Raw genomic sequence first — 14,306 nt, forward strand, 5'->3', positions numbered from 1 at the left:
CTTGGGTAGCGGAATTACTTTGGCTTCCCTCTAGGCCTGAGGACAAAGACTTTCCTCTAGGCTTAAAGATATGACAGATAGCTGACTCAATAGCCACTCCCACCATCCTCAGTAGCTTTACATCTAAGTTGTCAATGCCAGGAGGTTTGTCATTAATGATCGATAACAATAATTTTTCCACCTCTCCCACACTATCTATACAACATTCAAACTTGCAATGCTTTTTTATTATTAGTTTTTGGATTTTGATGCATGAATACGATGGCTCACTGTTTGTTCGTTGTTTGACCACTTTGCCAATTAAGTAATCCAGAGCCAGAACACACGTGGGTAAAGCGGAGGTTTGACAATTATTCATTGGCTTTGATACTCTAAACTTCAACTAAATATTGTAATAAATAATGTGGAAAGTTGAGGTGAATAAACTGCTTGGAGTAAACCTGGATTGTAAACTGGCATGGTCAAAACATGTTGATGCAACAGTAGCTAAGATGGGGAGAAGTCTGTCCATAATAAAGCATTGCTCTGCCTTCTTAACAACACTATCAACAAGGCAGGTCCTACAGGCCATAGTTGTCACACCTGGACTACGTTCCAGGTGCCACAAATAGGAAAATTACAATTGGCTCACAAAAGGGCAGCACGGCTGGCCCTTAAATGTACATGGAGAGCTAACATTAATACATGCATGCATGCATGTCAATTTCTCATGGCTCAAAGTAGAGCAGGGATTGACTTCATCACTACTTGTTTGTGTAAGAAGTGTTGACGCACCGAGCTGTCTGTTTCAACCAATAGCAAACAGCTCGGACAAACAGCTCGGACAATAGCAAACAGACATGGCACCAGGTCTCGTCACAATCCCCAAGTCAAGAACAGACTATGGGAGGCGCACAGTAATCCACTCAGAGGCACATTAATCAGCAGGTTGAACATGGTGAGATTGATACTGCAGTTTGTTTCGGTGATTTTACAGCTAACTAGCTACTTTACATACTGATATTGTGTTTGGTATTATTGTGTGCAGCTATGTTTGCTAGCTAGCCAGCCAGCCAATAGAAAGAGCATTGCATTGCGTAGCCGACTTGAGCGGAAACAGATTTCACAACGATTTCCTTCATAAATACAAATACAAAATACTTTGATTGGTTAGAGTCGATAAAATCGCCGATGACTTTGTGTTGTACAATGCCCCTCGTCACCACAAACGACTTCAACTATGGCAGTCTCAGACTAAAGTATGTAGCGAATGACAAAGAATCAAAATCATCAGGCCAATAGATCAGGCTAATCATCAGGCTAATAGAACGCAGGCTAAAGGCAGCACCTGTTAGGGGGTTAACCTGATGCGCCATCAGTCTCTGTGAATCACAACTATAGGAGCATCACTAGCCAAAAGTCTGTGTCTGTTCTTTCCATCCCCGTAGACCAAATCTACACCTCGCCCTGGTCTCAGCCAGAAATGTTGTTGACTGTCTGTTTCTGGTTGTGGTTAACAGTGTTGTTCCCCAGCCCAGAGTTTTACCTTTTTTTATATATATATTTTGTTCTTCTTTGTGATATCCAAATTGGTAGTTACAGTCTTGTCCCATATCTGGCGAAGGTCAAGAGCTGTGCGTCCTCCAAAACACGACCCCACCAAGCCGCACTGCTTCTTGACACAATGCTTGCTTAACCCAGAAGCACCAATGTATTGGAGGAAACACCATACACCTGGCGACCATATCAACATGCATTGATCCCAGCCTGCCACAGGAGTCGCTAGAGCGGCGACTAACTTGAGTTGAGGACACTTTCCCATCCACTGACCTCCACCAAGTCACCTCTGGTTGTGGCCTGCTCAGTGATGATGTCCCCTGGTGCCTTGGTTGCATCCGTCTGGGAATCCAAGATGGTCGCCCAGTCTCCTCTATTAGCCTCTAGCCAGCCACCTGCAGGAAGAGGTTACAAAATAGACTTTCCAAACATGGCAGAGAACTCTCCATATTGAGTTATTTTTTTGTCTATTACCTGGTGAAGTTCATACATTATGTGTGTTTTTGTATGTAAACACAAGTTGTAATGTTTTAATTTTATGAATGAAGAAAAAACAAAAGCCAGGAATATCACTATTCCCATTGAAGATGTATTACTGTATGGAGGCTATATGTATTACTATTCCCATTGAAGATCTATTACTGTATGGAGGATATATGTATTACTAGTCCCATTGAAGATCTATTACTGTATGGAGGCTATATGTATTACTATTCCCATTGAAGATCTATTACTGTATGTAGGCTATATGTATTACTAGTCCCATTGAAGATCTATTACTGTATGGAGGCTATATGTATTTCTCTCTTACCTTGCTCCCCCATCTTTAGACCACTCAGCAGGTCAATGCTCTCTGGTTCATCTTCTATCATCTCCTCTTTGACTAGCAGCAGATCAGGCTTCCCATCCTCCATGTCTACTGACTGTAAGAGATACACAGTGAGAGGATGTTGGATCAAGAAATATGATATGAGCACCCTGCTATGGAGCATCTTCTGATGTATTGCTATGAGTACTATGCAAACATGTTATTTGATACTATGCACACGTTCGTTGATTTGATTGACACTTGACACTTTAATGGTTTGATAAAGGCATGGTCCCACACTTAATACAAAATGTACCAAGACCTGGGCCCGTATCCATGAAGAGTCTCCGAGTAAAAGTGCTGATCGCTATATAGTCTTATTCATTATGATCTAAAAGGCAAAACTGATCCTAGATCAGCACTCCTACTCAGAGAGGCTTTGTGGATACGGCCCCTAATACCACAGTAGTTTACATTGGGCTCACCTCATTGAGACTGTGTGTGGTCCTGTGCTGCTCAGCTGGTTCCTCTGTGAGTTCAGTAGGAGGTGTAGTCTGGTTGTCCTCCATGTCCATGGGCCCCTCAGGGTTCCCCAGACCCTCCTCCTTCACCAGCAGCACCTCTGGACCCTCCTCCTCTTGGAAGAGACAGGTGATACAGATCACACAGACATACACTCAGAGTGTTTACCCATCCTCACTACATTTGAGTCCTATACTGTAGTTACAGAATGATATAATCATTGCAAATGCAAATTAATTACTTAAAAATCATACAATGTGATTTTCGTTTTAGATTCCGTCTCTCACAGTTAAAGTGTACCTATGATACAAATGACAGACCTCTCTACATGCTTTGTAAGTAGGAAAACCTGCAAAATCGGCAGTGTATCAAATACTTGTTCTCCCCACTGTATATGTATATATAAAAATATAAATTAAACAGATTTTGGTTTATTATTTTTTTTTCTTGGAAATATCACATTTACTTAAGTATTCAGACCCTTTACGCAGTCAAAGTTTGCCAAGTTTCCTCCAGACGTGACGCTTGGCATTCAGGCCTGTTCTTGGGGACCTTCAATGGTTGGGTTCCATGGCTGAGCAGCCGCACACAAGCCTCAGATCACTATGTGCAATGCCAAGCGTTGGCTGGAGTGGTGTAAAGCTCGCAGCCATTGGACTCTGGAGCAGCGGAAATGGGCTGGGGCAGTTTTTCATGGTTCAGGCTAGGCCCCTTAGTTCCAGTGAAGGGAAATCTAAACCCTACAGCATAGACATTCTTTGCTTCCAACTTTGTGGCAACAGTTTGGGGAAGGACTTTTCCTGTTTCAGCATGACAATGCCCCAGTGCACAAAACGAGATCCATACAGAAATGGTTTGTCGAGATTGGTGTGGAAGAACTTGACTGGCCTGCACAGAGCCCTGACCTCAACCTCATTGAACACCTGTGGGATTAATTGGAATGCCGAATGCAAGTCAGGCCTAATCGCACCAACATCAGTGCAAGACCTCACTAACGCTCGTGGCTGAATGGAAGCAAGTCCCTGCAGCAATGTTCTAACATCTAGTGGAAAGCCTTCCCAGAATAGCGGAAGATGAAGAACAGCAAAGTGGGGACTAACTCCATATTAATGCCCATGATTGTGGAATGAGATGTTCGACGAGCAGGTGTCCACATACACTGCATGGCCAAAAGTAAGTCTCAACTAAATATGTGCATGATAAACTACACTGTACAAAAATATAAAAGCAACATGTAACGTGTTGGTCCCATTTTTCATGAGCTGAAATAAAGGATCCCCGATACGCACAAACAGCTTATTTCCCAAATATTTTGAGCACAAATTTGTTTTCATCCCTGTTAGTGAGCATTTCTCCTTTGCCAAGATAATCCAACCAACTGACAGGTGTGGCATATCGCATAGGTGCACCTTGTGCTGGTGACAATAAAAGGCCACTCTAAAATGTGCAGTTGTCAGACAACACAATGCCACACGTTTTGTGGGAGCATGCAATTGGCATGCTGACTGCAAGCATGTCCACCAGAGCTGTTCCCAGATAATTGAATGTTAATTTCTCTACCATAAGCCACCAACGTCACTTTAGAGAATTTGGCAGTACGTCCAACCGGCATCATAACCGCAGACCACATGTAACCATGCCAGCCCAGGACCTCCACATCCGGCTTCTTCACCTTCAGCACCATCTAAGACCAGCCAACCGGACAGCTAATGAAACTTTGGGTTTGCACAACTGAAGAATTTCTGCACAAACTGTCTCCGGGAAGCTCATCTGCGTGCTCGTCGTCCTCACCAGGGTCTGGACCTGACTGCATGTTGCGTTTATATTTTTATTCAGTGTACAATGCTTTTCTCATAAAAAGTGTTTTGAGGAACAAAATTAAGTAGTTGAATGGAAGTAATGAAATAGGCATTTCTGAACATCATATAGCCGTGTGAATCGGAAGGTGCCATAGTCATGGACACTGTGTCGCGATCCCTAAGCATGTGTAAAGTGACATTTGTATTTGTCTCTAAGCTTTCCCTGTAATCCCAGAAGTCCCTGGTGTTGACCTGTGAGTGTCCTAAATTAAACTCTGCATTCCATGTCCGAGGAGCGTGGCCCTCCACTTTCACAGTCACCTTATCGACAACCAGGCCCTCTCCTTTCTTATCTAGGCACCCTTCAGAATATACACTAGTACTGTACCAGTTCCAGTCCCCTCTCATTGGATTAGTCTGTGTATCTAAACCCACAGGCAGGTCACCATGTATCATCTCGGTCTTTGTAGCACATCAACAGGACGGATCATTTACAATCAGTAACGAGTCACCTAAATCCCAATGGGACAGAACCGCGCTCGGGCTACTGTAAAGTAAATACTCTGAGAAGGGAGGATAGCCCAGTTGCCTCAGCCCCGTTATAGTCTCTGTCTTGAGGACGGCGTTCAGCGTTCCACTGACCTCCGTGATGCTGTGTCGAGTTCTGGGCAGTGCTGGGGTGGTGACGGGGTCTTCTGTGGATACAGGGGGCACTCCAGTCTGGATATCTCTGCAGTACCTTGGGTCCTCCTCTCCTGCAGACGTCTCCTGCTTGACCCCAGGACCTGCAGCCTCTGCATCTGCAGACTGACACAAGAAGAGAGGTTATTATCAGTACATGAGTTGAATTGGATAACAATGTTGTATGGAAGTCTCACAAGTTCCACTATGGCAGATACACAAGGATGTACAAGTAAGCAAGGAAATAGCTGAGGGGAGACTTCCTGAAATAAACAAGCCACATTAGATGTACTGTAATTCATATGATACACTATGACACTAACCTCTATCACCATAACATGCTGGGATGAGGTTCCACTTCCCTCAACAACCGTGATTGGTTGGTCATCTCTCCATGTATTGTGTCCTGCTGGCTTCACAAAACCTCTGTGGCCTCCTGTGAGATGTCCTTCACCTGAGAGAGTGGTTGGGGGAAAATAGGTGGTTAGGTTAGGTACTGTGTTGTCAATGCTCATCACTATATTGTCAAGTAAAGTATTTGACACCGTCTTCAATTGGCAAGGATATAAGGTAACATATCACACAACTATTCATAAATAGATTGTTTTCAATTAGTAAGTAATAGGAAATGTAGTAAGTCAAGAATATGATAGTGTCTTTGTGCAAGACTGCTAAGTAATCAGGGGAATTATTGCATACAATCCAAAAACTGACCAAGACCCAACTCTGGTTAACCATACAATATGTGCTTAACACATGCGCAGAGGGGAACGGGCCTTCTGCAAAATGTACCTCTTGCCATTCCTCTGTATCGGTCGAGGATCTTGACACTACTGGCGAGTGCGCGCTCCCGTGATACCTTCAGTTCCAGTAGCTGTAGTTTCCTCCGCAATCCCCTGTTTTCTTTCTGTCTTTGAGAAATTTCCAAACGAAACACTGCATAGTCGTCGTCTACGAGTTTACAGATCTCTTCCACGGCTGTATTCGCTAACACCTCCATTATGGAGGCTATTTGAGTGTGAGAAACCATTACGTTACAGTTAGCCATTCTTAGCGGCTAGCTATTTAGCATTACCTAGATAACATCTATCAACCAAGTCTTGTCTCCAACGCGAGTTAGCATTACCTAGATAACATCCACCAACTAAGTCTTGTCTCCAACGCGAATTAAACACTACATGGAGGAAGTATGTGACATTTTGAGTTCCGGGGTTTTAATTTACGTCTAAATAAAACGCAAACGTTGTAACTGTTATTGGTCACGGTTCACTTCCGTTTACTACTTTGCGAATTTCCGGCAGACGAGACGATGTGTTGCCCATTGCTGCCTTTCACAGGTCGGAATGCGGATTGCACATTTTGGTCACAAAAAAACAGTGAAATAGTAATGGACCAACCCCGGGGCCTATATACTATCCCCCAAAACCACCACCCCATCCCACTACTTTGGCCCTGAACGATCCTACACCAGGCCTGGGAGGATTGAACCCCTTCTCTCAAAACTCCCCATAGATCTACAGCACTAAAATCTCTCACACACAAATATTTATCTGCTGCTGCGACTATCACATCTATCTAATGTGATTTCTGCTCCATCGGTGCAGTTGAACACCATGGCCATAAACGCAACCTTATTAAAACTCATCCTCTCTGGATCTCTCTCTTCAGGCCTACTCACTTGAGGGACTCCCAGTCGAATCCCTCGCCCGTGGGCTATTGAAGCGTCATGGGTTCGAGGTGCGCAACGATTAGCCGCTCCGATCAGAGAGAAGGCAGAGCGCCCATTAAGTTTGAATAACTGGGCCTGCTTGGATAACTGGCATTGAAGAGGAGGCATGTTTCACCAGCGCTGCTCTCCACATCACTCAAGTGTTGTCAGTCTGCACCGGCCAAGTGATGGCTGTGTTGGTCATGACGCAGACACACCTCTGGCTCTCCATGACTTCCATCAAGGAGACAAACAAGACACCTTTGCTCAATGCACCCATCTCTGAAAAGGGCCTCTATTCGGAGACACCATAAGAAAGACAGCGGGGCATCTCGTGAAGTTAGGGGAGGAAAAGAAGCAGCTGCCTCTTTCCTGTGGTGCGTCGGCTCCCAAACAGCCAACCTCCGCCTTCTTCATGCCGGCTGGGAGCAGCAGCTCGTGGCCGAAAGTGTGGCGAGCAGGTCCAAGAAGCTCCTAGCTCCCCTGTGGAAGCCCCGGTCGCCGCAACAGTGCCGCCGGCCGCCCAGCAGCCTCTCTTGAAGCCTAGATGGGTGACTGCGCCAACTTGTCAGAACGCTCTCGGAAGCGCCGCCAAACCTGAATTGCAGAAAAGTGACCTGATTACAAACCTTTTAAAAGAGAGAAACAGACAACTTGTATATCTCCCTGTTGTGGACACTCCTATGTCTAAGGCTACTCAGGAAGGAAAAGCTTGTAACATAGTTTGGACTTAATTGGCCTTTACTTGGTATGAACGGTCTGGTGTTCCTTCAAATTGTTTGCCTTGGCGAACCGGTTCCCACACGTAGGGCAAGAGTAAGACTTGTCGCCCTCCCACGTTGTGACCGAATGACACTAGAGGAGGTAGAAGCAGGAGCCACCAGCCTCAGGTGGTTAGTCTTTGAGCTCCCTCCTTGACCTCTAGCCGTTGTTGGGATTGTGTGCTGTGTTATAAGCTAGGCACCTCCCGTAGTGAAAGCCCATCCTGACCCATCTGTATTTGTGGGGTAACCATGAGGTAACTGAGGAAGGCTAGAACCAGGTCCAGGCTTTCTATGAACCCAGTCACCAGGCACTAGGCAGGATCCTGAAGGAGAAGACAGACTTCCTATTAGACTCCCACCAGGGGGGTCTCCCACTACTCTCTGTGAAGGCTGAAGCCCAGGGTGACCTGCTCTGTTCATCATGGATACTGTGGTGTTTGTATCATAAGAACAGGAGGGTCTATCTCTATCAGGTCCAGGCCCTGCTTCATCCCTGCACTGAGACTGTGAAGAGAAGGGTCTGGGCTGCAGACTGGATCACTGACTGGAGCCTCTGTCTCTCTGATGACCACCAGGACTGAGGTTTTTCAGTCCACTGGTTGTGTTCTGTGTGGTGGTGGAGTCTCTGTCCCTCCCGGTTCAGTCCAGGTTCCGATTTGGGAAGGAAAAGTGATGGCTACTGATCCATGGTCCTGATCCGGTACAGGATATGTGACCATCCGTCTCAGAGGTCGTCTCTCCCACCAGTAACACTGGATATCAGCAGGCCTTGATGGACTGCAGACTGCAAACAAAAATTGTACAGAAAAGCATAAAGGTTTATTTAAGAAACGCTTTGCTGTTCACACAAAAACATGACTTTATAAAATGTTAACCAGTCAAGCCCATCTCTAACACTGTGATGCAAGTACCTAACAATATGGAGCCATTGGAGTTTATTATTTTTTTTAAATCCATGTTGGTTGATTCAAGAATTAAGTATAATGTTTTGGTTTGACTGAGATAAGAGAAACTCAGTCCCTTGCAACAACAATAACCAAGTCAGTCAGCACAGACTCAATTTTATATTTAATTCTAATAAAATGGTCAAACACTCACATAGTGAAGTACTGAACTTTTATTGCACAAAATGATACATGACAAGTAGAATAACTTTGGTAACACTTGACCTTTTCTGTACATCTGACACCCTTGCTTTTATAAATTATTTTAGAATACTTTGGAAAAGGTTCATTACATTAAAACAGCTTCACTGTTTTATATCAAGTAAACATGAATCAAGGCACTATCCTCACCTCACTATAAAACACCAGCATCAACCTAAAGGGACTAAGTTGGTCACTCTTCATCAGTGAAGCATGTTTACAGACACCATCACACCAACCATCACCATATCATCTACTCTGCCTCATCATACTTATTCTTTTGTCAGTTTCCTTTACATCCAAACCCAACAGAATTAACTACAAACGAACTACAAACGAACTAGTACTAGTACTACATTACATGTACTCTATGCATGGGCCGTGTGCATTTTCTGCTGGTGTATCCTGAGGTAGCTCCTCTCTGAGAACCTCTTCCCACAGTGTGTACAGGCGAATGGCCTCTCTCCCGTGTGCATCTTCAGGTGCATCTTCAGCTGGTGCTTGTGGGAGAACCTCTTCTCACACTGGGGGCAGTTGTAGGGTTTCTCTCCTGTGTGGACCCTCTGGTGCCTCTTCAGCTTGGACGAGTGTGAGAAACTGGCCCGGCACAGGTGGCAGCCGAATAGTTTCTCCTCCGTGTGTATCCTCTGGTGGATCTCCACCTGTTTGGGGAAACTGAAGGCTTTCCCACAGAACGAACACGGGAAGCGCTTCTCTTTGCCACCGGAGCTACTGACAGCGTTACTACTACTGTCATTTGTCAATGGGCTTGTGTAGCCATTTAGTGTTGAGGCACTGGCATTGTCTGATGTCTGGTTTAACATTAGGAGAGTGTGAGGAGGATGAAGGACAGGGAGTGTCTGTGTTGTCGCAGGGTCCATGTTCCAGTTGATAGATCCTATAGAAGGCAGGCTGAAGGAAGCATCTGTTAGGGGGTTAACCTGAGGCGCCATCAGTCTCTCTGAATCACAACTATAGGAGCAGGATGGAGCCTCGCTAGCCGAGACTATGCCTGTTCGTTCCTGCTGCATACGAACCTGGCCTCCCCGTCCCCGCAGACCAAATCTACACCTCGCCCTGGTCTCAGCCAGTCTGTTGTCTTGGAGACTAAATTCAGTTGTTGTTTTGTGATCCACTGTCTGTTTCTGGTTGTAGTTAACATTGTTGTTCCCCAGCCCAGAGTTGAGGACGCTGTCCCATCCACTGACCTCCACCCTGTCACCTCTGGTCCTGACCTGCTCAGTGATGTTGTCCCCTGGGCCCTTGTCTGCACCCATCTGGGATTGGGAATCCAAGATGGCCACCCAGTCTCCACTGTTAGCCTCCAGCCAACAACCTGCAAGAAGACTTTAGACTTTAAAAACACGACAGAAAACTCTACATATGGAGTTTTGTCCATTACCTGGTGAAGTTTTTGTATGTAAACATAAGTTGCTGTAGGCTATATGTATTGCTCCCTTACCTTGCTCCCCCATCTTTAGTCCACTCAGCAGATCAATGCTCACTGGTCCATCTTCTATTGTCTCCTCTTTGACTAGCAGCAGATCAGGCTTTCCATCCTCCATGTCTACTGACTGTAAGAGATACAGAGTGAGAGGATGTTGGATCTGATATGACCACCCTTCTATGGAGAATCTTCTGATTGGGCAATGAGAGATTGCTATGAGTACTATACTCTATTTAATAGTGTGATAATTGAAAGGCATGGTCCCACACTTGTGACAAAATTCATCAAGACCTGGGCCCGTATCCACAAAAAGTAGAAGTACTGATAGAGGATCAGGTCCCCACCCGTCTACATGGTCTCATTATTATATAAATCTTAGATCAGCACTCCTACTTAGGAGAGACTTTGTGGATAGGGGCTCCGACCAAATACCATTCAACCAATAGTTTACAGTGGGCTCACCTCAGTGAGACTGTGTGTAGTCCTGTGCTGCTCAGATGGTCCCTCTGTGGGTTCAGGAGGTGTAGTCTGGATGTCCTCCATGACCATGGTCCCATTACGGTTCCCCAGACCCTCCTCCTCCTTCACCAGCTGCACCTCCAGACCCTCCTCCTCCTTGAAAAGAGAGATGTTACAGATTCCACAGACATATACTCCCTCAGGTATGTACACACAGATAAACACACTTTCAAAGTCTTCAAACGAAGTGAGTCTTTACCCATCCCCACTCCGTTTGAGTCCTATACTGTAGTTACAGAATGACTTCATTGTTGTTAAACCCATCATGGCGGACATAAAACTGTTATGGGTAAAAGATGTGTCAGCTATGAAAAAATCAAGTCATCAGACAAACCTGACTAAATTAGTTTGACGTAAAATATAATGACGTGTACAGTAGGTGTTTGTTAGTGTGTGGGTTTGTGTACGTATATATAGTAAGTGTATAATGGTTATAACGTGCTGTAAGGTGAATGCAGAATAGGGTGAAATCAGATGCTGTATACTAAAGAGAGTCTCAATGAAAGTCTTAGAATGAAAAGTAAAATGGTGGTGTTTATTGAACATAAACAAGTTTTAAATACTCCATATGAAAACCACACATCCATGTCTCAACTAAAAATCAGCATAAACTTGATAAACTGCAATAATATTCTCTGGAAAAATGTATTGGGGGGGGGATTAAGTAGTTTAATGGAAGTAATGAAATAGGAATTTGTGAACATCATATATCCTACACAGTACAAACACAATATGTAACAGACTTTAGGCTTATATATGCCTTATATATCACACGTCTGGATGGAATTTTTTTACCCAGGAATATTCAACACAGAAATCTGTTACTCTCATTATTCCAAATTCATCTGTGGATATTTTCTACTGACAACAATGAAAATTAATCTTTGTCTTTAATGCAGGGTTTGTCTAAACGTCAGAAGCGATCGAGTGGAATGTTTACTTCCTATGTTATAGAGTGGAATGGTTTTTCTGCAGATGTATCCTGAGGTAGCTCCTTTCTGAGAACTTCTTCCTGCAGTGTGTACAGGTGAACGGCCTCTCTCCCGTGTGGACCTTCATGTGCATCTTCAGGTTGCCAGACTGGGCGAAACGCATGTGACACTGTGGGCAGCTGTAGGGTTTCTCACCTGTGTGGACCCTCTGGTGCCTCTTCAGGTTGCCAGCCTCAGCAAATCGCATGTGACACTGGGAGCAGCTGAATGGTTTCTCCCCTGTGTGGACCCTCTGGTGGATCTCCACCTTCTGGATGCAGCTGAAGCCTTTGTTACAGAACATGCAGAGGAACCGTTTCACTTTACTACCGCCTGATTTTGGTCCCCCTCCCTGAACCTTTGCCCTTTGGTCGTTTGAGTTCAATACCTGATCGGTAGGCCAAAACGACGTGTTCACTGGTTCGTGATCCCTGAGCGTGTGTAAAGGGGAGTGGGTTATGACATCTGGATTAGTCTCTAAGCTTTCCCTGTAATCTAAGAAATCTCCCCCTTGTGAGTGTCCTTCTCTTAAGTGAGTTTCATTCCATATCAGAGGAGCATCGCCCTCCAATTTCATAGTCACCTCATCTACGACAATAACCTCCTCTTTCTTATCTAGGCACCCTTCAGCGTATAGACTACTACTGTACTGGTTCCAGTCCCCTCTAGACAGATCAGTCTGTGTCTCTAAATCCAATGGGATGTTGCCAGGGTCCATCTCTGTAGTGTAAGAGCAAGACGGAAAATTGACCGTCTCTAACACGTCACCTGAGTCCCGATGGGAATGAACCGTCCTCGGGCTACCATAAAGAAAATACTCTGAGCCGGGAGCAGGAGGACAGCCCAGTCTCTCTGGGTCTGACCTATGGTCAGATCCTGTGTGTAAGAGCCTTTGTGTTACAGTTAAAGTCTCTGACTTGAGGACGGCGTTCGACATTCCACTGACCTCCGTGATGCTGCGTCGGGTCCTGTGCTGGGGCGCCGTGGCGTTGACGAGGTCTGCTGTGGCTACAGGGAGTGCCACTCCAGCCGCTGCTCCTGTCTGGATGTTTCGGCTGTGTTGTGGGTCATCTCCTTCAGTCCTCTCCTGCTTGACCAGAGACGATCCTCCAGGACCTGCTGCCTCTGCATCTGCAGACTGACAAGAAGACACTAGGTTATTATCGGTACATTAGTTTAATTGGATAACAATCAGGGAATATAATAACAATGTCGTAGGGAAGTCTCACAAGCTCTCATATGGCAGATAATTAAGGATGACCATGTAAGCAAATTAATGGCTAAGGGGAGCCTTTCTGAAATAAATGAGCCACATTCTACATACTTTCGTTTTGAATGTTACACTATGACACTAACCTCTATCACAATAACATGCTGGGTTGAGGTTCCACTCCCCTCATCTACAGCTATGGGTTGGTCATCTCTCCACGCATTGTGTCCCGCTGGCTTTTCAAAGTTTCTGTGGCCTCCAGTGAGATGTCCTTCACCTAAGAGTGATTGGGGAAAAAGTGGTGGTTAAGTAAGTTATGATCAGGTAACACTTATTAAATTCTAGATATACCATTTATTGATCAATGTCTTGTATTCACATTGTTTTCATTGAGTAGATAATAGGAAATTCAGTTAATAAAGAATCTGGTTAGAATATGATAATGTCTTTGCACAAGTGCTTGCTATCCTAAAATTGACCAAGACCCAATTCTGGTTAACACATCTGAAGACATGTGCAGAAGGTAACGGAGCGACAGGCACTGAGCTATTAAATTAACCGCGACAGTTCGTGCAGCCTCAGCCTTCTGCAAAATGTACCTCTTGCCATTCCTCTGTATCGGTCGAGGATCTTGACACTACTGGGACGACTGGCGGGGACGCGCTCTCGTATTGTCCTCTCTGCGCGCTCCCGTGCCACCTTCAAGTCCATTAGTTGTAGTTTCCTCCGCAACCCCCTGTTTTCTTTCTGGCTTTGAGAAATTTCCAAACGAAACACTGCATAGTCGTTGTCGACGACTTTACATATCTCTGCCACGGCTGCATTCGCTAGCACCTCCATAATGGAGGCTATTTGTGTGTGGAAAACCATACAGTTAGCCATTGTTAGCAAATAGCTAGCGTTACTACGTAGCTCTATCAACCAAGTCCTTTCTCCAACGTGAATTAAAGACCACCTGCGGTAAGTATGTGATGCTGTACAGTTAAATTCGTCATATTTTGAGTTCCATGGTGTTAACAAACGTCTAAATTACAACAATAAAACCGCTAACGTTGAAATTGAAAAAATACACGATTACTGTTCACTTCCGTTTTCTACTTCTTCTTTGGTATCATGGTGTACGTACATTTTGTTCGTTCATGCCGCCACCTACTGTGTGATCGGCCACGTTACATTTACAAAAATAAAAAACGTGC

General features: G+C 44.9%; 1 protein-coding gene across 16 annotated transcripts in view; it reads right to left on the reverse strand.

Moving 5' to 3' along the window:
• The window catches only part of LOC118361889 (zinc finger protein 235-like), a 274,869-nt gene extending 260,563 nt beyond the window's left edge, over positions 1 to 14,306 (reverse strand). For 3 of the 16 annotated variants that reach the window (XR_008085476.1, XR_008085477.1, XR_008085475.1), the window contains exons 1-4: positions 13,710 to 14,269; positions 13,257 to 13,387; positions 12,847 to 13,038; positions 10,873 to 11,025 (exon numbers count right to left, since the gene is read on the reverse strand). Coding sequence is in view for 13 of the 16 variants with exons in the window: in XM_052485273.1 (XP_052341233.1) it covers positions 9,332 to 10,299; positions 10,426 to 10,537; positions 10,873 to 11,025; positions 12,847 to 13,038; positions 13,257 to 13,387; positions 13,710 to 13,992 (1,839 nt within the window). In the remaining 3 variants the exon portion in view is untranslated. Of the gene's footprint in view, positions 1 to 1,809; positions 1,932 to 2,347; positions 2,460 to 2,829; positions 2,980 to 5,307; positions 5,473 to 5,669; positions 5,801 to 8,917; positions 10,300 to 10,425; positions 10,538 to 10,872; positions 11,026 to 12,846; positions 13,039 to 13,256; positions 13,388 to 13,709 lie in introns of those variants that run through there. The other 13 variants (XM_052485269.1, XM_052485272.1, XM_035742106.2 and 10 more) reach the window with 13 other exon arrangements.

The sequence above is a fragment of the Oncorhynchus keta genome, chromosome 29 (genome assembly GCF_023373465.1).
Source record: "Oncorhynchus keta strain PuntledgeMale-10-30-2019 chromosome 29, Oket_V2, whole genome shotgun sequence".
NCBI classification, from domain to species: Eukaryota; Metazoa; Chordata; class Actinopteri; order Salmoniformes; family Salmonidae; genus Oncorhynchus; species Oncorhynchus keta.